At 25.6% G+C, this 25,336-nt stretch overlaps 1 protein-coding gene across 10 annotated transcripts in view; it reads left to right on the top strand.

The window, feature by feature from the left end:
- The window catches only part of LOC111675656 (polypyrimidine tract-binding protein 1), a 242,772-nt gene that overhangs the window by 105,888 nt on the left and 111,548 nt on the right, over positions 1 to 25,336 (top strand). For 2 of the 10 annotated variants that reach the window (XM_046948406.1, XM_046948405.1), the window contains exons 1-3: positions 287 to 2,026; positions 4,009 to 4,551; positions 22,220 to 22,261. The exons of 3 other annotated variants lie outside the window; for them this stretch is intronic. In XM_046948406.1, coding sequence (XP_046804362.1) covers positions 2,024 to 2,026; positions 4,009 to 4,551; positions 22,220 to 22,261 — 588 coding nt within the window. In that variant the 5' untranslated portion in view covers positions 287 to 2,023. Of the gene's footprint in view, positions 1 to 274; positions 2,027 to 4,008; positions 5,038 to 22,219; positions 22,262 to 25,336 lie in introns of those variants that run through there. 5 more of the 10 variants (XM_046948407.1, XR_006940512.1, XM_046948404.1 and 2 more) reach the window with 5 other exon arrangements.

Raw genomic sequence — 25,336 nt, 5'->3', positions numbered from 1 at the left:
ATAAAAATCCCTGCAAAACAATCCTTAAAGTTTACACTACATCTTAAACTCATTTTTGAAAAAAAAAATAAAATTTTTAAGAAATTTTAAAACAAATTGTTGCAAATTACAAATTAACAGTATTAATTTTTTACATATCAGAAGAGAGAAAAACAAGCAAAATAAAATTATAGAAAAAGGAGCTTAGCATTTGATTAAAGAAAATAAATATTTGAAATTATTATTAAAATAACAAAAAAATAAATATTTTTATTAAATAATTGTAAATTTTAAAGAAAATTTTAATTGTAAAAAAACAAGGTTGTTTTTTTTTTTTTGTCACACGAAAAGAAAATTTAAGAGTTATTAACAACTGTAAAATTAAACAGAAATCAATTAGCAATTCGTAAGGTTGTTGTATAATAAATTTATTACATTTTAAATTAAACACTAGAGTAAAGCTCTACAAACAGCTATAAGTAATATTTTAGCAATCAAAGAAAGGATTAAACAATTCAATACCCCGTACCCAAGTCAATTGTATAAAAAAAAAAAAACATAAAAATTAGCAAAAAGTATCTTATATACAAAACTTTTAATAAAATACTTTTGTGAAATATTTCAGCTAGAATAATAAACTTTATAATAAAATTATTATAATTAAAACAAAAAAATTTAAGTTATAAGATTTTAGCTAAAAAAAAGTTAGTGGGATTTTGGCTATATTTTGACAAAATCCTTAAATGTATTAAAAACACATTATTAAAAAAAACTAACTCAAGAAAACGCGTTTTGACAATCATATAAAATCAATAGCGTATAAATATCAAACAAATAATTATATCTAAATATATATATATACTTATAAAACAGTGTGTTTACTCTTTTGAACATCTGCTCCTCAATCCCTCTTAACGACAATCTTTTAAGGTCTAAAGAATAAATCTAATCTTAAATTCTTTACCCAATCTATGTGATCTTTATATACATATATATATCAATCCTCAAAACTCTGACAATCTGTCTACAAATTTTACTCTTAAAATTTATACAATTTATACCAGTAGTTTAATCTAAAAACATTTCATATAAAATATTTAATCACAACATTTTATCTCAATATATATTTATATATAAATAATCTTTTCAATTATAAAACAATCAAAAAAACTCATACATACTTATAGTATAAACTAATTAACTAACTATTGCACAAATTTATATCAATCAATACTTAATATTCAAATTTTAAACCATTAAATATAGATCTTCTTATTGACAATCTTATTCAATCATCTATAACTATTTATAGGCCTCTCCTCAAATTTAAACTCAAAGTGTTTCAATACATTTTTTTTCTTAACTTAAATCTTAAAAAAGCAACACTTATAAAATAATCACAAATAAACAATCTACAGAATTTACCTTAATTTATATAAATATATACATATATATAAACATTTTAGCAAATAAGTAGAAATTATATTATATTTATAACAATTAAAACCTAATCAAATAATCAATCAAAGTGCATAATATAGAAAAGATATAACAATCAAGGCAACAATTTGTTTAATTAAAATAATTGCTAAAACAACAAAAAATTTAAACAGACTTTACAGCCCATAAATCAAAACCCCATTTAAAACACATAACTATATTTGTCCTTTAAAACCAAACCCACAAATTTTATCCTTATAACGACAATTACTTCTTTCCTTCCTTCCTTTTCAATATCCCTAAATACCACAATAATTTCGTTATAATCAACAAATAACAACAAATCAACATCTACTTAAATAAACGTTAAATTTGTATAAATTCATATATAAAAAAATAATAACCAACAACATTAAAAGTTAATTAAATTTGCCAAAAAAAAAATTAAATAAACAAAAATATAAAAAAATCACAGAATTTAGTGTCAGTGTTAAAAAAAAAACGTTTGCAAAAGAATATTAAATTTCTACAAAGCAGTTGCAGCTAAAACTACAACTTCAGCTTCAACAAAATAAAATAAGACAAGTTTTAACTTAACTTTATAATGGTAAGAAGAAGTTTCTCTAAGTTCTTCAATAGCTTAAAAATTTTAATTAGGAGATTTAGTCATCAATAAAGAACAGATTTTCCATTTTCTTTAGCTTTATAATAAATGTATTTGAAACATTTGAGGTTAGAATATGAAATTAACAACTATTGCTTTGAAATATTTTTAAGAACAATTAGGACAATATATATCTATTTGAAACATATTTGTCTATTCATGATTGCATTGTAGTATGTCGATTAGTCTAATCTGTTTCAAAAAATGATATTTTAAAAATTTTTATACCATACAACGCTACAACGATATGACATCGATTGTGAATTGCAGAATTCATTTACATTCGTAGTTAAAAAATGAACAACATATCTACATCGTTAGAACGACGATTATGAATGAGAAATTTGTTTGCATTAAACAAATCCTAATTGTTCATTTAAGAATTCAATTCGCGTTAAAAACGCGTTTTTAACAACTTTACACCGATACAACGATGCAATACAGGATGTGAAGTGGTCAAATGTATGTTTAAAATTTCAGTTGAAAAATTCTTTAACCCGTAATAAAAACTTATTTCTTTGCATTTGCAATCAAAATTTTACTAAAGTTGGAAATGATTAGGTTTTAAAAATATCTTTTATCAACCGACTTTATATATTAAAAAGCGTGAGAACTGTCATCATTTTATGACAGCATATAGATATTAAATTTATGGCCATACATTAGGGGAAAGTTTTTTTTTTCAAAAATAATTGTTAACAACATAGGTACATATTGACAGTCGCAGGAAGATTCCTTTTTCGGTTTCGAACATACTTGATTCTTTTGATTGGTTTCTAATGTATTCTATTAACAATTTTACTAAAAAGAAATCAAAAATTTTTTCGTTAAAATGATCCTCCGGGTGAATTGAAATGATTTCTACAAGCTTAAAGTTTTTTAGATGTTTTGGATTTTTTATTGAAAAAATATAAAGCTTTTCTACAAAATAATAGTAAAAAATTATGATTATAAAAGATTTTAATGTAATAAGATATAATTTACAAAGAATAAGCTTGATTTCTATGGTCCTACGAGCCAATACATATGTCCAATTTATAATTGGTGTTGTATAGTTGTATTGTAGTATGTTGTTTTTTTCAAATAAAATTTTTATGACATACTGCTGCTACATCGATACGACATTGATTGTGAATTGGACTATAGTGTTTAAATAAAAAATGTTTCAAATACATTATTATAGGCTATAATATTGAATATGTTTGTTATCAGAAACCTAAAATAATTTAAACAAAATAATATATAAAAAAACCAAAAATTTTCCATTTTGGTTTCTGTTTTTTAAAATGAGTTTTTACTACATATGAAATCAAAATTACAGCTAATTTTAGTAGATGCAAAAAAAGTAATGCTGTTATTCAACTTATTTAAATACTAACTATTTTTAATTTTTTTGTTTCTTTTAAACTTTAATGGTTAAAAACTAAAAATAACTACTAACTTACATACTAACTGTCTCTTAATAAATGCTATAAAATAGTCTGGCTAAATATACAACTCTGGCTCAACTCTTTACTACTCCACTCTACTCTTTCCTTTTTAAATTTCACTCTTATAAAATATTATTTCACTCACTTTGTAGTATATTTCACTTGTTCTAAATTCTTGTTTTTTATTCTAAACTACTTACTTACTAATTAATACTATATAATAATTAATTTTGCTTTCATTGAAATTTATAATTTAATTTTTGTTAATTGTGAAAAAAGAACTTTAAATCAGCACTTTTAGGTCTATTTTAATATTTTTTTTAAATACACAATTTTTTTTAAAAAAAATTCTTTCAATATTTAATTTCTTTTCAAAATTAAAATTTTTATTGTTTTTTATTTAAAAATACTACTTTTTTATTAAAATTATATTTATATATATATAAAAAATTATACACTACTAAACAAAATTTTGTAAAAACCAACCACAAACAGCAAATGCAGTTGTTACAAGCAGCACCAACACCAGCGCATCCTCATCATTTGCATATGACGCCACAAACGTATACTACGGCTACGTATCCAGCAACAGCTGCTGCTGCAGCAGCCGCTGCCACTATGCTGCATCAACAGCAGCAGCAACAACAACAACAGCAGCAGCATCAATTCCAGATGCAACAATTCTATGCTGCTCAACAACAACAACAGCAGCAACAGGCTGCTGTGGCCCAACAACAACAGCAGCAGCAGCAACAACAACAGCAGCAACAACTGCAAATGTTGCAAACTTATATGCAAATGCAAATGAGTAATGCCACCTCGCCCACTACGCCCACCAAATACAATTCCAATCTATTGGGCCAGGCTACACAGCAGCAGCAACCTGCTACAGCGGCCTTCTTCTCAACGGCCGCTGCTACACCCTTGACGATCATACCCACCTGTAATGGCTCGGCAGCTGTGGCAGCCGCTATGTTTGCAGCAAATATGGCTGGTACGACTTCATCATCGTCGTCAACAACTACTCCATCCAATAATGTAAATAATAACATTAGTCTATCTGCAACTAGTTCTTCTCCAGCAGCAACTGCAGCGACTGGGGGAGCCTTCCTCAATGCTCTGGCTACAACAAACGCTTTTACGTCTATCAACACTAATGGTCACCATGCCCTTAACAACACTGGTCCTGGTCTCTTGGGTGGAGCACCCAATGGCTTGCTGCAAACCAATGACTTTAGCACCAAATTTTTTACTAAAACAACCACTATTGTGTCTAATAATAGTGGTGGCAGTTATGTTGGTATGCGTTCAGGTGCTGGTTTGCTAGGAAGTGCTCCTGGCTGTCCTACCATTGAGTTGGCCAATAAAACTTCGAAATTATTATTGGCCACCTCACCAGTGGCCAGCCACAGTCAGACCACTTCTTTGGCTTCGAACTGCTCCAGCTCAAGTCGTTGCAGTTCTGCTTCTTCTGATTGTTCTATGCCATCGCCATCTTCATTACACCTATCTTCTCCTAAAAAGGTTTGTGTCTACTTTTCGCCTAGAGCAACAAAACAAATAAAACAAAACTCAACCTTTAAAAAAAATATCCTGCCCATCCTAGAAAATCCCTACAATCCTCAAATCCTGTGGTAAATGTGAGATAAAATCAGAAATTCAAATCTTATTTTATCTATCATTCATGGCTTTGTATGTTGTTCTCTTTTAACTTTCTGTAGCTAACTAACTGCTCTTTACTTTAATAAAATTTCACACTTTTTCGCTCTCTTTAACTAAAACTAACTGTAAATAAGTAGTTGATGTACACTATGTGTTTTAAAGTAGTTGATCTTTGTAGTTACAACTTTCTCTCTCATTTTTACTATGTAATTGTATTGTTTGTAGTATATTATTAATTTAATATCCGGTTTAACAATTTTATTATAAATGTATTTGTAACAAAGTGTTTTTTTTTCTTAAGTTTTCTTTTTTTATTCGTATGATTAAATTTAATTATTTCATTAAAAAATCAAGGGTTATATAATTATTTAAAACAATATGGTTAATACTATAAGCAGTTTATTAAGATATACATTTTATACCAACCACTAATTACAATTATAATAACAGCCATTAAGAGACATTCTTTGCTTACATTTATAATAATATTGAACACAATTAGTAGGCGTTTTAGATTAAGAGAATTTAAAGGAGACATTAAAATCCTTTAAAATTTTATAAAAGAAGTTTATTTATTTTTTAATGCCTCAAAAAGAGGAATTCATTTGTTTTTAATTTCCCATATCGTTGTTAAACTATTGTTAATGTAAACATTATAAACATATGACTGCATTCCCTTACCAAACTGATTTTGCAACTTTGTTGGTGAATCCTAGAGAAAATAAAAACCACAGCAAAACTACTATACACCTACACATGTTATTAACCGTTTCTGTCTGCGATCGTTTATCTATAGTTTTATATTGTTTTCTGTGCGGTTTTTCTGTTGTAAAACCTATATTTAAATTTAATGAAGTAGGCGCCTATAAAATATTAAATCATATGTCCTGGCAGCTAACCTTCTCTTTCTTTGTTGTGTTAAGTAAATATTATAGAATATAACGTTTCATATTTTCGTACGTGTTTTTTCCTATTCTGGACTTTTCTGCATTTACCATCATGCATATTTATTAGCTTTTTTACTTGTACACAGAGTTTAAGTATGCCATGCCAACGAGCTTTTATATTTATAAAAAGTGCTTATCACTATTTTAGTTGTTGCTGTTTGCTTCACCTCAACTCTACTACATTCCAGTAATGTGTGTTGTGAGTGATGGCTTTCATAGATAAATGTCTGATACACTGTTGTTTAGGTTAATTGATTATTTTTTCTAAAATGTTATATAAAAAACTTTAACTAATTTTTGTGAGATGTCCCTCGCACATTTCTATTATTAAATGGACTTCAAATCTTCGAAATATTTTGTTATCTAAGTAAAATTTCTTAAACAATAAAAGAGCCATTTTAGGTCCTTCGAGCCAAATAACCAATAAAAGTTTTTTAACAGATTTTTACTTTGAGAGATGTCTTTTAGTTCCTTCTAGCCAAATAACTAATTTAAATCTGTGTTAAATTTAGTTGAGAATTAAAAAAATGTTTTTAATAGATGTTTATTTTAAGACATGATCCTTCGAACCTTAATAAAATTAAAAAAAAACTCTTTATTTCTAGAAATGGTGTGTTGCTAGCAACAGGATACACCACAGACACGCATATAATTATTTTCTATTTTTTTTTTACTTTTATTAAAAAAAGGGGGACATATTCCCCTGCCTTTATTTACCAACGTACCACATATGTTAGTCATTTAGTTACTTATTGAGTGAGTTTATGTTTATATTCGTATTATTAAACTTTATCCTTTTAATGTATTTATATACATATACACCTTTTTGTATCGATTTGTGTTAATGTATTATTGCATATTTTATTAAAACAATTTTGTATATTCATTTTGTTGAAAAACAAAAATAATTTTTGTTGCTTGAAATATAATTTATACAAATGGATTTGAAAAAAAAAATCCTTAAAAAAACTACCAATTTTCAACGTTCATTAGTCCTGCAAACAAATATTCCTACCACTGACAAATACCTAATGCCAACAGTTTGTTGATATGTATTAAATAATTGAACAAGTACTTTAACTGCATTTAACTGCCGTTAAAGTCCGTCTGTCACTACTCCGCCCACTTAAAAGAAATTGGTCAATTTATGTGTCTTTATCGTCTATGTGAGAGTGTGAGCAAAAAAAAAAAAAAAAGAAAAAAGGTCTAAAAATAAACTAGTGTCGTTTGAATAGCACTTTTATCAATTGTTATTGTCTTAACTTGGCTTTATTTCAAACACCCTTTACTTACTAGTTTTCCACTTCTGAAAGTAGTTTATTTTTTTTTTTTTTTGCTTCTTGTCCAATTTAAACAATTTATAAAATGAGTTTATTTCCTGGGGATTTGTTATATTATTACATTTTTATTATTATTAGTTTTATTATATTGCTGTGACTTTATGGTGTGAGAGAATAAATGTTGTTTTCTATAATTTATTCTATTAATTTATTATTTTATGTTGTTTTATTTAAGCGTCTAAAAGGATTAAGTGATTTTTTCAATAATATTTTTTTTTCATGCATTTTAATATTATAGTATTTAGTGCCAAATTGTAATTACAAATTAAGTAAATCAAAATCATGACTAATAGAGTTATTTTTAATATAGCTTAAGGCTATTAAATTTTAAACCATGTTTTGTTTAACAACTAAATTTTTAAAATTAGTTCGGTTCTAGTTCAGTTCTAGTTCAGTTCTAGTTCAGTTCTAGTTCAGTTCTAGTTCAGTTCTAGTTCAGTTCTAGTTCAGTTCTAGTTCAGTTCTAGTTCAGTTCTAGTTCAGTTCTAGTTCAGTTCTAGTTCAGTTCTAGTTCAGTTCTAGTTCAGTTCTAGTTCAGTTCTAGTTCAGTTCTAGTTCAGTTCTAGTTCAGTTCTAGTTCAGTTCTAGTTCAGTTCTAATTCAGCTCTAGTATTGTTCCTATTCAATATATTTCAATTTTTTCCTAAAACTTGTTGCATGCTTAAATTCTAGTCATAAAACTCATGGTAACACAATAAAACAATATAAAACGCTTTTCAACTAAGTGGACTCATTAAGCAACAATTGTATTAGAAATATTTTTATATATCTATCGTTAAAAGGAAATAAAAAATATCATAGACACAAAAAAAAATTACAGTAAATTTCGGCTGTTACAAATCCCCACATTCCACTAAGTTGAGTGACAGTACAGTTATAGATAAAATAATATCATAAATTCATTTTTTTATGGAGGGAGACAAAATAATACAATTCAAGCGATTAGATAATACAACCCAAGGGACATATGCTGAAATATGGAAAATACTCTTAATAATAAAAAAAACTCAAGGGATGGGGGAAAATATTTTATGTTTGTTATTAGTAAAACATATAGATAAAATTTTAGATTTGATTGAGTATAAATAATAACAAGCAAAAAAGGGTGATATCAAATCATAGCAAAATTGATAAAGAGATTATGAAAAAGTGACATACAGACAGACAGCTAGACTAAAGTCCTTATTATGTATAAATAAATGTATGTATTACAGATATTTTATTTGCTTTCTTGGGAAATGGTTAAAAAAACCTTCAAATATTCTCAACAATAACTGTCAAAGAAATCACGTGTTTAAATTTTTTTATTTTGTTTCGTTGCAGGCCAAAATCAATATTAAGGAAACGAGTAAAATCTGCCAACTTATACAGCTGAAAAGGAAACGGAAATAAAAATATTGTCACCATGGAAAGTAGTTTCCTTAGCTAAAGTGAATTGAAAAAAAAAAATGAAAATAATAATAATAACAAATTAAAAAGTTATAAAATTATATAAGAAAAGGAATAAGAACAAGAATAAAAACAGCAATAAAGGATAAAACTAAATTTAACTTGTAGATTGTTTTGTTGCTCAACCAGAGAGACAACATAAAAGTGTAAATGTATGAGTAGCCGACATAACTGTGTGAAGGTTTTTTTTGCTGTTGTAGTTTGCGCTAAGACATTATTAGAACATTGCTGGAGATGCAGAAAATTTAAATTACTTTTATAAGACAGCAACAACAAAGTGTTTAGTAGAAAACTACGAAAAGTTTTTATACTAGATCTGTACTCCTGGTTTCAGCTAGTAGCTGGGACAAGGGTGTTTTATAAAATTTAGCTTCTTTAACAGTTTTTGCAATTATTTTTTTATTATATATTTTTATGTTCTACTTTGTTTTATAGTTGTTATTAGAGTTTAAAACAACAGCAACAAATACACACAAATAAAAACCTAAAATATTGTAAAACAAATCTTAAGGATTAACAGGCTTTAACTTACTCATACATCAAAAAACTATGTTTTTTAACTAAATTTAAATATTTTGTTTTGCTATTTGAACTATTTTTATTTGTTGTTATGAATTTACTTTTTTGCAAACAATATTGTAAAAATATAATAAAATATTCAATTAAACATAAACTAACAATATTTATTTTTTTTCATATTGGTTGTTAGTTCAATTTTACTACATTTAGCAAAAGGATTAAAAACCAATAACATAAATATTTCGTTATTTTTCTTTCGCGATTGTTGTTATTTATGTTATTTGCAAATTTTTTTTCTTCTTTTTTAGTGAAACTAGAAAAAAACTATTTTTATTGCTAAAACAATAGAATTTTACGTTGAAAAATATTTGTTATACATTTTAGAGGTGTATTTCAATCAGCATACGTAAGTAATAGGCAGGTGGTATTCAAGCAAAAAAATAATATTAAAAAAAGGAATTTGCATTTATAGCAAAATTACATTTCAAATATTTAGTACAATATGAAAACAATATAATCTTTAGTTATATTGCAAATGTTTAGAACTGAACTAGAACTGAACTAGAACTGAACTAGAACTGAACTAGAACTGAACTAGAACTGAACTAGAACTGAACTAGAACTGAACTAGAACTGAACTAGAACTGAACTAGAACTGAACTAGAACTGAACTAGAACTGAACTAGAACTGAACTAGAACTGAACTAGAACTGAACTAGAACTGAACTAGAACTGAACTAGAACTGAACTAGAACTGAACTAGAACTGAACTAGAACTGAACCGTTTCTACTCTAATTTCTTATTTTAAATTACATAAAATTTCAAATTTTAATATTTGAAATTTTCTCCACTCCTCCACTATTAAGTGCTTAACAATGTTTAACTTCCGAATACGCTAAATAATCTAAATATTTTTTTTAATAAACTTATAGAAAATCTTTATTTATGTTATTTTGTTCTACTCTCTTAAGCAAATCATTTGCTCAAAAGTCATTGAGAAATGTTTTCTCATAAATCAAAAGTTTTCGTTGCGTAAAAGACATGTCATTAAATTTATTAAAAACTTTTTCATACAATTTTTTTTGCCTTGTCGAGTTTCTTTCGTCCTTTTTTGTCGAAGGCAAAGCATATATATGTCTCAGCTAAACGGATTTCAATCAACAACAAGTTTAAGTTTGTTTTTCAATAATTTATTTTCTCCATCTTGTTTATTTGATTTGATGATTTGATATCATGACTTAAAGTGATTTATTTTGAACTAAATATAAATGTGTTTATGATAAATAAGGTAATGTGGGAAAAAGTCAACACCTTCATTACCCACTGACTGCTGGCAACCTTTTTCTTTCAACTTTTTAACATACTTATGACATTTGCACTATAAATTTATTGAAAAAATCTGTCATATTTCTTTTTTCCACTACAATTTTATTTCCTTTTTTTATAAAAGTTGTTAGTGGTGGTGTTGGGTTGTCTACAGTGTTAAAAGTGCCTTCAAAAACATACACAAGTCAGTCACATTGTAATTAACACATGTATACCACACACTGACAGCTCTGTTGGGGAAAAACGGAAACAGCACGCGCCCAGTTAAAAAATGTTTAACGTTTAATTTTTTTGCTTCTATTGCTAGTTACAACATCGTTAAAATGTCTCTTGGTAAAGCGATACTAATGATGTCTTTGTGTTAGACTGTGTCTTGTTCTTTTTTTTTTTTTTGCTTTCTTATGTTTTGATGCTGGTTTAACTAACATGGATGGATACCACCTTACCTTGTTCTAAATGTGCAAAGTTGTTTAAATATGCTCCTGTGTAAGTGCGTAAGTTGTTGTTGTTCATTGTAAATGAACTGAATTTCCCGCTGGGCTTACACTTACACACTTAAGTTTACAAAACTGTGATGCTGCTAGTTAATATTTACTTAGATATGAAATGAATATGAATGTATATTTAAATTTAAGGGTATGGGATGATCACCCACTTAGTTCTTTACATCCAATAGTTTGGTGTGTTCGTTCTTGATTCCGTATTATTCATAGTTCTAGACAAAATGTATGAAAATTAAAAGTTTTTCTTAAAGTTGTTAGAAAACATTTCTGTATTGGTTGTAGTAAGTCTTTGTAGTTTTACGAAATTAATCTTCAAAGTATTAACTCACTTTCATTAGAAGTAAAATTTTCTTCACTATCAGGGCTTATAAGTGGTGTGATTTAAAATTTTTTAAAATTAATTTCAGTTGCTCTTAGAAAAAGATGATTAAATTTTTTTAATTATATTGCTATTTCTAAAATTTATGCTGATATTTTATTTTCATTAATTTAGATCAGTAATTATAATTAAAGAAAAATTCCTGGTTCGAAAGACCAAAAAATTTAAAATTCTACTAAAATAAATTGTGTAATTATTACTTCACCCTCGTTGATCACTATTTCGTCTGTCTGTCGACAAATGTGTGCTTTAGCTTATTTATTATCCACCTGTATCTGTAGTAATTTAAACTAACATCAGTCTTACTAATTTTTGGTAATACATACATATATAGTAAAATATACATCTTTACATACCTAAAAGAATGTATACACTTTCACTCATTCTCATACAAATATAAATATGTATGTCATACTTGTGTAACTATGATTTCGTTAGGGGTTTTCTCTAACACAACCTAATAATAGGGAGAAAAAAAAAACTTGTAGTATTTTTACATACAGCCTGGAGTCATACATGATACTTTAAGCAACTTACATTGATACACAGAGTGTGAGTCATGGCATATTTAACATTTCCCTATGCGTCACATTACTGTTTTCATGCATATGTATACTTTTCTGTGCAAAAAAAAAACTTGTTCCACCAGTTCTCTTTTATACTCTTGGTATCTATTCATCAACACCACTGCACTTGAGTTAAAATTTAGTTACTACATATGCATGTTTTGCCTTCTGTCAGCCTGCTGCCTCTCTCTACTCTTTCTATTATGCAGTTGATTTCATTAACAAAAAATGCTGGAAGAAGTTTAACATACATTTATCCTTGCACATACATCTGTATGTGATTGTGTATGAGTAAAGGCTTAAAAATTAATTTGTTAAAAATACACTCTCATTCATACAAACACAACTATGTATGTATGTCAGCAACAAAACATCCTTCTATCTTTAGTTGTGAGAATCATACCTGGATAAAGTTTTATATTTATAATATTTTTAATAAACTTTTTCTTTTTTTATAATTTTGCAATCTTTTTTTTTTTTTTAATTTTATATATTAAAAGCATAAGTTTTGTTTTAACTTTAGCTTTGTGAAAGTGTGTCTGTGTGTTTGTATTAAGAAGTCTATAAATACAAAATAAGTTTGGGGAAAATAATTGTAATGTTAAAGGATTATTTCAAAATTTCTGAATTAGAGCGCTAGAAAAATTAGAAATCATTTTTCGGCTCAGATGATCCATTAAAACAGGATCAAGCTTAATTTAATTCTAAATATTTAGTTTTGAAGATAAATTTGAAAATTTGTTTTAATTAATTTTTTTTTGGCTTGAAAAACCAAAACTTTACAATAAGTTTTTAAGTAATAATTTAGTTTTTTTTAATTTAATATATCAAAAAAATTATAAATTTTTTTATTTAATTTAAAGTCTTTTAAAATACATTGAAAAAACTCATCAAATGTTTTAACAGTGTTTAGTTTTAATATTTTCTGTTTTCTTACTAAATGAATATTTAAATCCGTTACTACCGTTTAACACTCTTAAAACCCTTCAAATTCCCTAAAAATATTTCAACAAAGCAACATAAATTTTTAACGACTTTTTGTCATCTTTGCCCCTTAAAGTATGCACTAATTTTTTTAACACTCTATAAACACAATGTTAAACAATTTTAAGTGCATTTTATACATTTTTTTCTCAACTATAAAAATCAGTTTATATAAAAATTTTTGTCTAGCATTAAAAAAACAAGAAAAGAATACAAGACAAAATTATTTCCAGTAAATTGCCAAAGGTTTACTTTTTAACCATAATTTTAAACAGATTTTTTTATCATACAATATTTATAATTTTGCTGTTTATGTTAAAAAAGAAATAAAATGACAATGCTTTCTTTCTTTAAAAAAAGTAAAAAAAAAATAGAACAAATAGAAAATAAATTTACTCCCCTTAAAGTATGCAACAAGACTTACCAACATATAGTCTATATTATTGTTTGTCTGTGTTGGGTTATATGTGCTAGATTTTCCGTTAAACTACTGCAATATATTGTGTCAACACTTTTTTTTGTTTATCATCAAGTAAATGGTGGCACACAGTTCTAAATTATAAAAAAAACTAAGAAAATATAAATTCAAAATCATTTTTTCTCCTTTTAACGTCTGTTGAATACTTGTATATCCTGTGTGTTTTTTTTCTATGAATAATAATATTAAGATTTCTTCTTTCTATTGTAAGAGTTTTTGCTAGCTTTTCTGCTTTAACAGCAGCTTCTAGCAGTCAAACAATCATATTCTAAGGTGATTGTGTTTTTCCTGCAATATTTTGCCATTTCATCATTTTAATATAAAAATAGAAATTTTTCGTTTCCTTCGTGGTGTATGTCTGTCTATCTATATGTATATGTATGTGTGCGCCTGTTGGTATGCCTTTATATATTTTTTTATTTTTTTTATACCATATTTTTTTAGAATTTATTCTTTTCATTACATATTTTTCTTTTATTTGCAGACATATTTTTGTTATTATATTTTCTGTCATTTATGTTTGCTGTTTAAATTATGCATGTTTTTCAGAAAGTGTATTTTTTTTTAATTTTTTAGTAAAAGTCTTGTTTTTAATTCCAGGTTTTAGATTTTCTTTTCAAGGTTTTATTTGAAAATTCAATTGTTTATTTATAAATTGTCTTCTATTCATTAGTTTTAAGACTCTTTGGAGTTGGTGTCCTTTGCCGATTTAGAATATTTGACTTGCTTAAAATTTAACATTAGTATTAGTAATTATAAGAGTTTTACAAAGAATTTATAAAATAATGCACAAAAAACCCAATGAACATGAAGTTATTAAATTAGTTAACTAGAACTAGAACTGAACCAGAATAAAACTAGATTTAAACTATTACTGGAACTAAGATCTGAAATTTGCATTGTCCTGCGTTATATTGGGTTATGAATTCAATAATTCATAAAATTATTTATATATGTGTGAGTGTATATCTCAGTTTGTATTATGCTATTTTCATTGTACATTTAAACCTTTTATGCGATTTCCATTTTACTACACAGACATACATATGTATGTATTTACATTTACATAATACTTACACACTTCGACTCAATCAGGAAGGTATAAAATTTATACAGGCAACAACAAACACATACAATTTTTCATGGAAAATCAGTGGTCAAGTAGAGAAAATTGCCATAAATTCCATATGTTTTCATATGAATTTGTAGTATGCACGACGTAAACGTATAAATGAATGAACTCTCTCACTTACACACACAAATACTAATAACATTTATTTCTTAAGCGTGCCACATGGGGAATGAAATTGTAGCATTCAAGCTATGGCACGCATCATACAGACAGCATACATACACTCACGTTTCTTTTTAACTTATACACATAAATATTTATATTTTACTGTCTGTGAACGTATGTCTCTGTATGTTTGTAAGTAAGTAAGTAAGCAAGTGGTGTAGGTATGTCTGTTTTACTCATCATCATCATCGTCGTCGTCATGATTGTCCCTTCCCCCAGTTGTCCTGCTTGTCCTTTATGTTGTCGTTATGGCAGTGGTAGTAGTTATTGTAGTTGTTGTAAGTGCCATAAAGACTATTATTGTTCATCATATTCATCTTGTTAAGAATCTAATAATACATTCATATTGTACTTGTCTGTCTGTATTTCCCTCTTTTTGGTTTTATATAAATACATACATACAACTATATGTGTTTGTCAATGTTGGTTTAATCCTTGTTTTCTATACGAACAGACTAGAGTGGTAAGGAGTAGAGAGTAGTGTGTTTGTGTATGTTTTGGCATGTATGTGGTTTCACACATACAAAATCTCTTGATTTGTGCTACAAAATCCATCATTTACATTTGAAATGTTAATGTACTTTTATATCTCTGTATTATATTTATGTGTCTTTATAATATTAACATGATTTTCTGTTATCGGATTGTATGAATAATAACAGTTTTTATATGGAAAAAACAAAAGCATACCTATAGGTTTTGTATGTGAAGGTTTTTTTTTCTAGGTTCTGTTTGTTTTTTTCTTGTATCCTCTTTAGTTGGGATTGAAATTTATGAGATTTTTTTGTTAAGGAATTTATGTTGTTTTTGTAACATATTTAACATGATGACCCCAGCGGCTAGATAAGTACAACAGTGGAAATTATGAGATTTAATTGTAATTGTGTTAGAAAATTTTTATAAAAACTTAATTTTACTGTGTCCTGGAAATTCCCCTTGCCAGAATTATATTTGCAAAATTTTTACGTTTTAATATTAAATCTATGAAAAAAGGCATACGAATTATTTAATTCTATAACATTTAGAAAAATAATCCTCCAAGCTATTTTCTACAATATCAGGTTTATTATTATTTTTTTTGAGTACTTTGTGCTTGTTTCCTTTTTGCCATATTTGCTGATGTTGCTGTGTGTTGTATATATTTCCTCCTCCTGCTAAAACATGCTCCAACATGTTTGGTTAATTAATTTGTTTTTCCTATTTTATATTTAGTTGAAAGACAGAGAAAAAAATATGAGTAAATAAATATTTCATAGAGATAGAGAATTAAAATTAAAAAAAAAAAAATAATGTAGTAGGATAAAACGCTACAATTTGGCTTAAAGCTAAAAACAATTTGTTGCCATGTTTTTAAATATTTTGTTATTTTTTTTTGAAGAGTAGGAGTTAGAGAGTTAGATAAAAGCAAGTAAAATAAGGAAGAAATTATGTGGAGTTATATACACCTACTCGTAGAAGTACTTAGTACGAAAACAACTTCCTAGGAAGAGAAATGAGAAGTAAACTTTTGAAAATAATAATAATGTTTTGAAAATAATACTAATTTTGAACTGATGTACATTAATCTATTTTTGTGATTATTCAATTTTGTGCTATTTGATTACAATATATTTTAATGGATATTGCTTCTGATATAAACTAATTAAGCATACGATTTTTTTTAATTAATTTGAAATTAAAAATACTGCAGATCCTTTAAAAATTACAAATTTCTTTCTATCTCAAACAATCTTTATTAGAAATCCACTGATTTTCATTTCTTACTTTTTGCTTTTATTTAATAATCCTTGAGAAAAGAACAAAACGCAACAACAGTTGTAAGCAACAATGTTGAGCCTGTTGCTTGGCTGCTTAAATTTTCATTCCTTCCTAGTTTCCTAGATTTAGCAACACATGCCAGCAACTAGTGGCAAAAGTAACTAGTTGAATACCCTCACTATAGACTACAAATATTCTCTATCTATCGTGATAGATAAGAGTTTCTGTGTTAAAACTAAAACATAAACAAATTAGATTTAGGTTTCCCAACCGTTTCCCCTTTTTTTATAGTTTTCAATTTGTTTGAATATAAAAAAAACTGTTGCATACTTTATGGTTTATAGTAGATAATGGAAAATATGTGTTAGTGTAGTTGTATTTTGTTTTATATTTTATTTGTGTTAATTACTAAAGTGGATTTAATAAAATTGATTATTTATCAGGAGAAAATTAAAAGGGGGAAATAACAAAAATATTGTGGGGAATTTAGTTGTAGTCGATTATAGAGTTTTAAAGTGGTAGCAATATAAAATAGCTGATTTTAGTTTGTAATATAATACTTAAAAGGGAGGAAATTGAAATTGAATTGATAAAACTTTTTACTCACCAAATCATGTCATGCAAAACTGAGCCTATTTTTATATAAATTCTAGGGATATTTCTGTAGTCTTAAAAGACATTGTTGTCCTTACAGTTGGTGACTGTTCGTCAATATAACTTAAAAAGTTTTGAGTTAAAAGAAAAAATTATACTAGTAAAATTTTTAAAGTTCTAATTTATTTGTGTTTAAATTTTTAAATATATCAAAGGTTTTTAATACAAATTTTTATATACTATTTCAGTCATAGGAACCTTGTTTTGTCAATTTATTTTTAACTTATTTATAAAAGAAAATTCTTTATATTTTAAATTAAATGGTTTGCTGTGAACTTTTTAAATACAAATCTTTACTTTGTAAAGAATTTTCTTTTATAAATATGTTAAAAATAAATTGAGAGTTAAATTAATCTTTGACACAATAATCAAACAATTATATTAAATTGTCAAGTAAAATTCTAAGTAAAGAATTAAATCTTTTAAAGAAATTTTAAAAATAATTATAACACACGAATAAAATTAGCTTTTGTTAAGAATACAATTGAGTTAACTCCACTTTTGAAAATGTTTAAAGCAACATTTTATATCTGCATAAAAAACACCAATAATTGTATAGATTTGTATTTCAGCACATATAACTTACACACAAACAAATGTAAGCTGCATTAGGAGTAGAAACTGTTGTACCTATCCACAAATAAATACACTGTATTACCAACTTTTTATAATTTGTTGAGGAAATTTTTGCCTATATTTTTGTTATATATGTTCCGATCCTGCTGAAAAGATTTAAAGATTTGGACCTCGAATATATCTGGAGTCTTTAGAAAATTTATTTCAACAGACAGTCGGACATGGCTTAATCGATTCCGCTATCTACAAGGATCCGGATTATTATATTGTAAAAATTACAAACGGAATGACAAACTTAGTGTACTCACGAAGGTGAAGCATATAATTATAGTGGAGATGTATTAAGTCCAATATAGAAATTAAAATTTATTTAATAATTCTTTAAAATTAAATATTCTCATGTAAATTTTTTTGAACATAACTGTTTTACTTGCTAAAATAACTTTCCTTTTTATAAGACGTTCATATATTTTCTAGGACATGTATTTTTTTGTTGTTGTTCTACAATATGCTAGGATTTGTTTTGTTGTTGTTTTTATTAGAAAAAAGTTTTTTTTAAGGTAAACTTATCTAGGGTCGTTTGTCTGTTAATTTTCCCAAAAAAAAGATACGCGTGCGATAACACCAAATGATAACAATATTATGATAACAATATGTTATGTTAAGAATTGCTATAGAAAATTTTTTTATATTTATAACCATTTGCTAGGACAGGATATTTTTGTATGTAACATTTAATAGATGTTTTTGCGGAGGGTAAAAGAAAAAAAAAAAAAAGAAATTTTTAGAAATTAGACATATTTGGTTAGATAGTAGCTGGGGAAAAATCTTTATTAAATAACTGCACTATGGGTTGTAAAATTTATATAAAAATACGTTTAATTTATATTTTAAAGCCCTTAGTTTGACTGCATGAATTTAAATGACAAATAAGCACTTAATTAAGTCAATGCTTTAAAATAATAACGAATTTGATGTGTTTAAATAAACAGCTTAGTACAAACATATAATGAATATTTAAAAATATATCTTTGAGAGAAAATATGTACTAACATGGTAATACATAATACATCTCATTACAAAACAGTTATCTCTTAACTAGTTCTAAGTAAAACGAAAAGACTTTGCAGTGACCATTTTAAATTCTGATTTTTGTCATTTTCTTGCCATAGTGTTCAATAGTTTAGCTATTTTTCTATATAATACTATCTAGTCGAGGTAATAAAAAAAAAGTTTGTTGAAAAGTGGGTGGGAAAAACGGAAAGTAATATAAGAAGATAAAATATCTCTATATAATAAAAGCAAAGGTATCTATTATGTATCTATAAGCATAGACCTATTTAAATAAAGTGTAAATCCAACAAAATTGGAGGGCATACAAAAATGTTACAATACAACAAGGATAAAGCAAATAATCTCAATGGTAAGAACGCATCAGGGGTGTGGGAAGAAAGCGTCAAGTTGTTAATGCTAAAAGTTTTGCTTTTTATATATTTGTTTTATTTTTAAAGTTATTTTTTTATAAAATTTATTATACTAGAAAATAAAAATAAAAAAAATCACACACGCTTTAGCTAGCAGCTCTACCATAATGTCAAATAAAAGGACATGGACAATGAATTTAATATGATAAAATAAATATATACTCCTCTTGATACTCCTCTGAGTAACAAACAAAAAAAAAAGAATACTTATATTGAAATAAATAGACCAAGGAGGGCACAGAAAAAAGGAAAATAAAAATAAAACATTTCTATAGACATTTATAAATATGTATATACTTGATATTTGAGTATGTATCATACATATATAATGATGATGTATACCTGTATAATATATGGTAATTTTTTCTTTTGTTTTTTATTTTATTTTTTTTTTCTTTCATATGACATAAAATGATAAACATTTGTTTAGGAGGAAATGTCTATTTTTTTCTTCTTTACTTGGGCTAAAAACAACAACTAAACTTTTGTTGTTTATGTAAACGGTAAATGCTCTCAAAACTAAAACTAAATTGAAATATGAAAAAAAGTTTCACCTCCAACCTCTGGAAAAAATAAGTAATAAAAATAAAAGCTCAATTTTTAACAATGTAGAAAGAAAAAAATATCAAATATCTTACAAAAATTGCAATAAAAAATATGAAAAACCTTCCCCCAGAATAAGGCTTTTAGATTTGTTTATTATAACAGCCTAAAAGTATGTTTGCTTTTTTGAAATATGTGTAATATCTAAATAAACTTATGTGTGTGTTGTTATATACGTATGTATATATATATTTTTTTGCTTTTTGATGTTGAAAGATTCTTATTAATGGCCACAAAATAACATTAATTCATAAATGGAAAAAACACGTACCAAACTTAACAGCTTCTAAACAAGAAAAGAAATTCTCAAAAAATATAATATTTTTATTTATAAAATTAATCAATAAATTGTTGTTTTACACAACAAGCTAGAAAAAAACTTTTTTTTATAAGCATACAAATTTATCTAGAGCATTTTTTCTATTAGTTGTGAGTACTTACTAGTATAACTGAGGGGAGAGAGATCAAATTTATTTATGACTTTTTATAGTTTGTTGAAACATGTTTGGAATTTTTAAAAAAATCTAAATAGATTTTGTTTATCTTGAAAACTTGGTCTTGTCAAATGTTCTTATGACTACAAAGCATTGCTGAAATAATCATTAAGATTTTATTATTGAAATGTTTTTGTAGTTTTTTAGACTTGACCTTTTTTTTAATGGATAAAAATTGTCAGCAGAACAAGGGTGCTTTTTGAAAGCTAGTATGCTTAAAAAATTCTTTAGGAATGTTATGCTGTTTTCATAATTTTAAAATATTTTTTAAATTGATTTTTACTAAAAAGGGGTCAAAAGGTCAGTATTTGGTAATTGTAAAAACGTCAATTACAATTTCAAATACAAGTAATTGTAATTGATAGTGTAATTATTAATTAATTACTTTGTATAATCTTTACCCTGTTCCTGGTGTCTTCTTTAAAGATTTAGATTATCTCCACTTTACCTCCCTAATATTAATAAACTAAACATTTGTTTATTATCTACTAACTAAAGCCTTAATAATTCTAATTGCATTTTGAAATCAAATCCTTTTTGCCATAAACAATTCTATTAATTTTCAATTACAATTACAAAAAATCTCATTATAAAATATTAATAACTTTTTTTTCCAATTTTTATATTCTTTAGCACAAAAGCTCATATTTCTTCATTCAGACATTTTAAGCATCATTATGTGTACTTTTCTACGACATTACTAACTTACCTTCTAATGATAATAATTCTTAGATTTATTTTGCTATTTATACAAAAAAAAAAAAAATAGATTTTATTGATTTCTAAAAACAACAGATATTAAAATTTGTGATTTATATACATAATATTAATTGAATTTAATTATTATAATAATGTTATTAAATCGAAATGAAAAATGATAAGTATTATTATCTATTTAGAAAGGCAACAAATAATAATTTTTAAGTTAAATTAATTGACCTGATTTGAAATAGACATAGTCAGACTATTTAATAGTCACACAAATAAATGTGATTTAAACAGCAGTGATAGGCATAAAGAGATTTGTATTTTCTTTGCAGTTCGAAGGACCTTAAATAAGCTTTGAATAAAAACAAAAGAAACTTTGTAGTATTTAACGAGTTGTAATGAACCAGAAATCTTATTAGTGATCTTTTGACGGGAAAGAGAACTAGGTATACCCATTCCCCCAATTAAGAGTGTACATCACTATTTAAAGTGTTTATTTAAACATTTTTAACTTTTCGTTAAATATTAAAATTTTCTGATTTCATAAAATAAATTAAACAATTTACTCTCATATGATTTATAAAATTTTATTTTTTAATTACCCAATAAATTTAATTCTATTATGTGACGAAAAATGATTTTTAGTTTTTATTCATAAATACATAATTAAATTTTATTATAATTTAAATATATTTATTTAATTTTTATTTATAAAATTATCTATTTTAGTGTATATGTATAGTATAAGTGTATTAAATATTTAGCTGTGTTTGCATACTACTTCAAAAGAAAATTATAAATTTATTTATAAATGTCTCTCTGTGTGTGTGTAAATTGTAGTTTTATTAAAATATTTGTTAAAAATATTCTTAATTTGTTTTCTAAAGCATATAAATGTATATATATATTTTTTAAATTTTTTTACAAATTCTTAAACATTTATTTATATTGAACTTTTTCCTTTCTCTTTCGTTTTAGGTAAGAATTGATGAACAACTTTTATTTAAATTAAATCATTTGGTAAGCAAGAAATTAATTACCTTATTTTTTGTTGAAAAAAATAAAAAAATAAAGGAACAAGAATTTAGTTGAAAAAGTAATTAGAAATTTTAAAAATACATATTTTTTTATAATAAATATATGTATTTGTTAAAATTTTTAGAAGGCAAAAACAAAACAATTTACATTAAATGCAAAATTTAATTTAATTCAAATATTTTCATTTTATATTAAAAATTCCTTTTTATGCAAACATTTTAATCTAAGTTGTATTTTATGCAAAAATTTGCATATCATACTATAAATTGACTTCTATGCAAAGCTTGCATTTTATACTAAAAACTTGCATTTAATGCTAAAATTGCATTTTATGCCAAAATTGCATTTTATGCTAAAATTTGCATTTTATTCTAAAATTTAAATTTAAAAAATTTAAAATTTAAAAAAGTTTAGCAATTTATAATAAAATTAGCATTTTTGCAAAAATTTGAATTATATGCCAAAAGTTGCAATATTTGCTAAAATTTACATTATATGCTAAAATATGCGTTTTATGCCAAAAGTTTCATCTTATGCTAAAAAATTAAAATTTTATACCTAAATACGCAATTTATTCTTAAAGTTGCATTTTAATTAATTTTTTTGTGAAATAAGAAATTAAACAAATTTTTCATAATTTTAAATTTCTTTTTATTTAAACAAAATACATGATATAAAGTTTTTGTTTACAAAAGCTTTATATATCCTTTAAAAAGTTTTTAATTTTTTCCCGTTTTTTTTTTTTTTTTTAATTTCGTTTTCTCCTTTTCATAACAATCCTTATTAAGAAAAGCAATTATTTCGTATTACACTTTAAGAAAACCCTAATCAATTGCATTTATTTTTCAAACAGCAATTCATGGCAATTTTAATACACCTTAACGGTTTTATTACCAACTCCTTTTGAATTTTACGAAAACACTTTTGTTTGTAAAAGTCTTTCCTAGCACGAAATGTTATTGCCACTGCAGTAGCATTGCTAAGAATGTGTAAGTTTATATGGATATGTGTGTGTATGTCATTATAAGCTATTTTTGCCATTTGACCAGTTTTAAGCTGTCTCTTATGTACTTGTTTGTTCATCATATATTTTTCGCCTTTTATGCCATAATTGAATTTTAAATAAACTCATACTTCTCTTAAACAAACACACAGTTACACACACACACATGATTATTTATTTGTGTTTTTTTTTTGTTCATCAGACTTGTAGAGTCTGGAGCCTGAAAATATACTACACATTTTCTCGTTTTCATACTATTGCAAATGCAACTTCAACTCTATGCTTAAATACACACATACATTTTACCAAATGTGTGTTTGCTCGTTTTATCAAGTCTGTAAATACAGTCGAAAAGATTTTTATTCTTTTACATTTTACTTATTTTTATTTTGTCTGTTGGTCTGTCTGTCTGTCTGTCTACCTTGCGTGTGTTGAAATGTGTTCCATAGGTTTTTGCTGCTGGGGTAAGAAAAAAAATTATTAACTCTTCGTTCTTTTCATGCTTTCTATAGTACATTTATCAGGTTGCTGTTAAGACTTCTTTAGCTTTTGATGCAATTTCTTTAACAGAAAGATGCTGGCTGTATCCAAAAGTTTTCGGGTTGATCATAGAGAAAGGGTTATTTTTGGTCTTCTTATTTTTATGTATTTCATAAAATATTCAACATTAAACTTTTACCAGTACGAAAAGCTGGATTTTACTTACATTTTCGTTTATTTCAAGGTATTTTTTTTGCTCATATTTATCAGTTTTTAATACGTATTTTTATATATGGAATTTTGTTTGCTTGCTTTATTATTATTATATTGTAAAGGGTTTTAAAGGAGGAAGCTTTAAAATATGATTTTACAAGTTGTAGACTGCTTGCATTTTCAAGCATTTTACCTTTAGCAGACATTTAACATATTTTCCTTTATTTTTTTTGTGGTATAAGTAATATTAGATATAATTTTTTTTGCCATGATCTCATCACTAGAGATTTTTCTTTTTATTGTGTGTGTGCAACACAGTTGGAGTAAAGAAATCTTTATATATATAGTATATTTTTAATATTTTCTATTTGTATAAAAATATTTCAGTTCAACTTGTTCATAAACGAAAATTCATTTTCGGTAGTATTTTTATTTTATTATTTTATACTTTTTCTTTACTTTTAAGATGTCTAAGGGTTTTCTTATTTTATGTCAAACCAAAAAAAAAAGCGGATCTGAAAAAAGTCTGTTGATTATAAGTGTATGTCATATTTTGTCATAGTCTATTTAATAAGAGAAGTTTTGAAAATATACATATAAAAAAAAGTTTAAAAGTTGATGTACAGTATTAAATGGATTATTTAATACTTTTTACAAAATATATAGTTATATTAATAAAATTTATAGATTTTGTAAAAATTATGTTTTTTAAGTTTGGATTTGATGCCAGAAATTTCAGTTTATGATTTCTTTAAAAATTTGCATTTTATGTGAACATTTTATGCAAAAAAATGCATTTTATGCTAAAATAGACATTTTTCTAAAAATTTCATTTAATGATAAAATTTGTATTTTTACAAAAAAGTGTACTTTATGTAAAAATATGCACAAAATATGAATTTTGTGCAAAAATATGAATTTTGTGCAAAAGTATGAATTTTGTGCAAAAATATGCATTTTGTGCAAAAATATGCATTTTATTCAAAAATATGGATTTTCTGTTAAAATTTCCTTTTTATGCTAAAATATTCATTTTATGCTAAAAATTTGCATTTTATGCTAAAATATTAATTTTATTCTATTAATTTATTATTTTATGATGGAAAATGCATTCTATGATAAAATATGCCTTTTATGCTAAAATATGCACTTCAGGTTAATGTATATAACGTTTTGCAAAAATTTACATTATGATCAAACATTTGTTAACGTTTTTTATTCTTAATAAATTTAGCCATAATTTGTGTTAGAATTTATTTTGTCAATCAAAAATTGTATGCTAAAATTTTAAATATATTCTCTAGAATATGTATTTTTTACAAAATATGCAATGCTGCCTATTAGGGCTCTACTATATATGC

This window comes from Lucilia cuprina, chromosome 4 (genome assembly GCF_022045245.1).
Source record: "Lucilia cuprina isolate Lc7/37 chromosome 4, ASM2204524v1, whole genome shotgun sequence".
NCBI lineage: Eukaryota > Metazoa > Arthropoda > Insecta > Diptera > Calliphoridae > Lucilia > Lucilia cuprina.
This window is presented reverse-complemented; position numbering and strand designations above follow the sequence as displayed.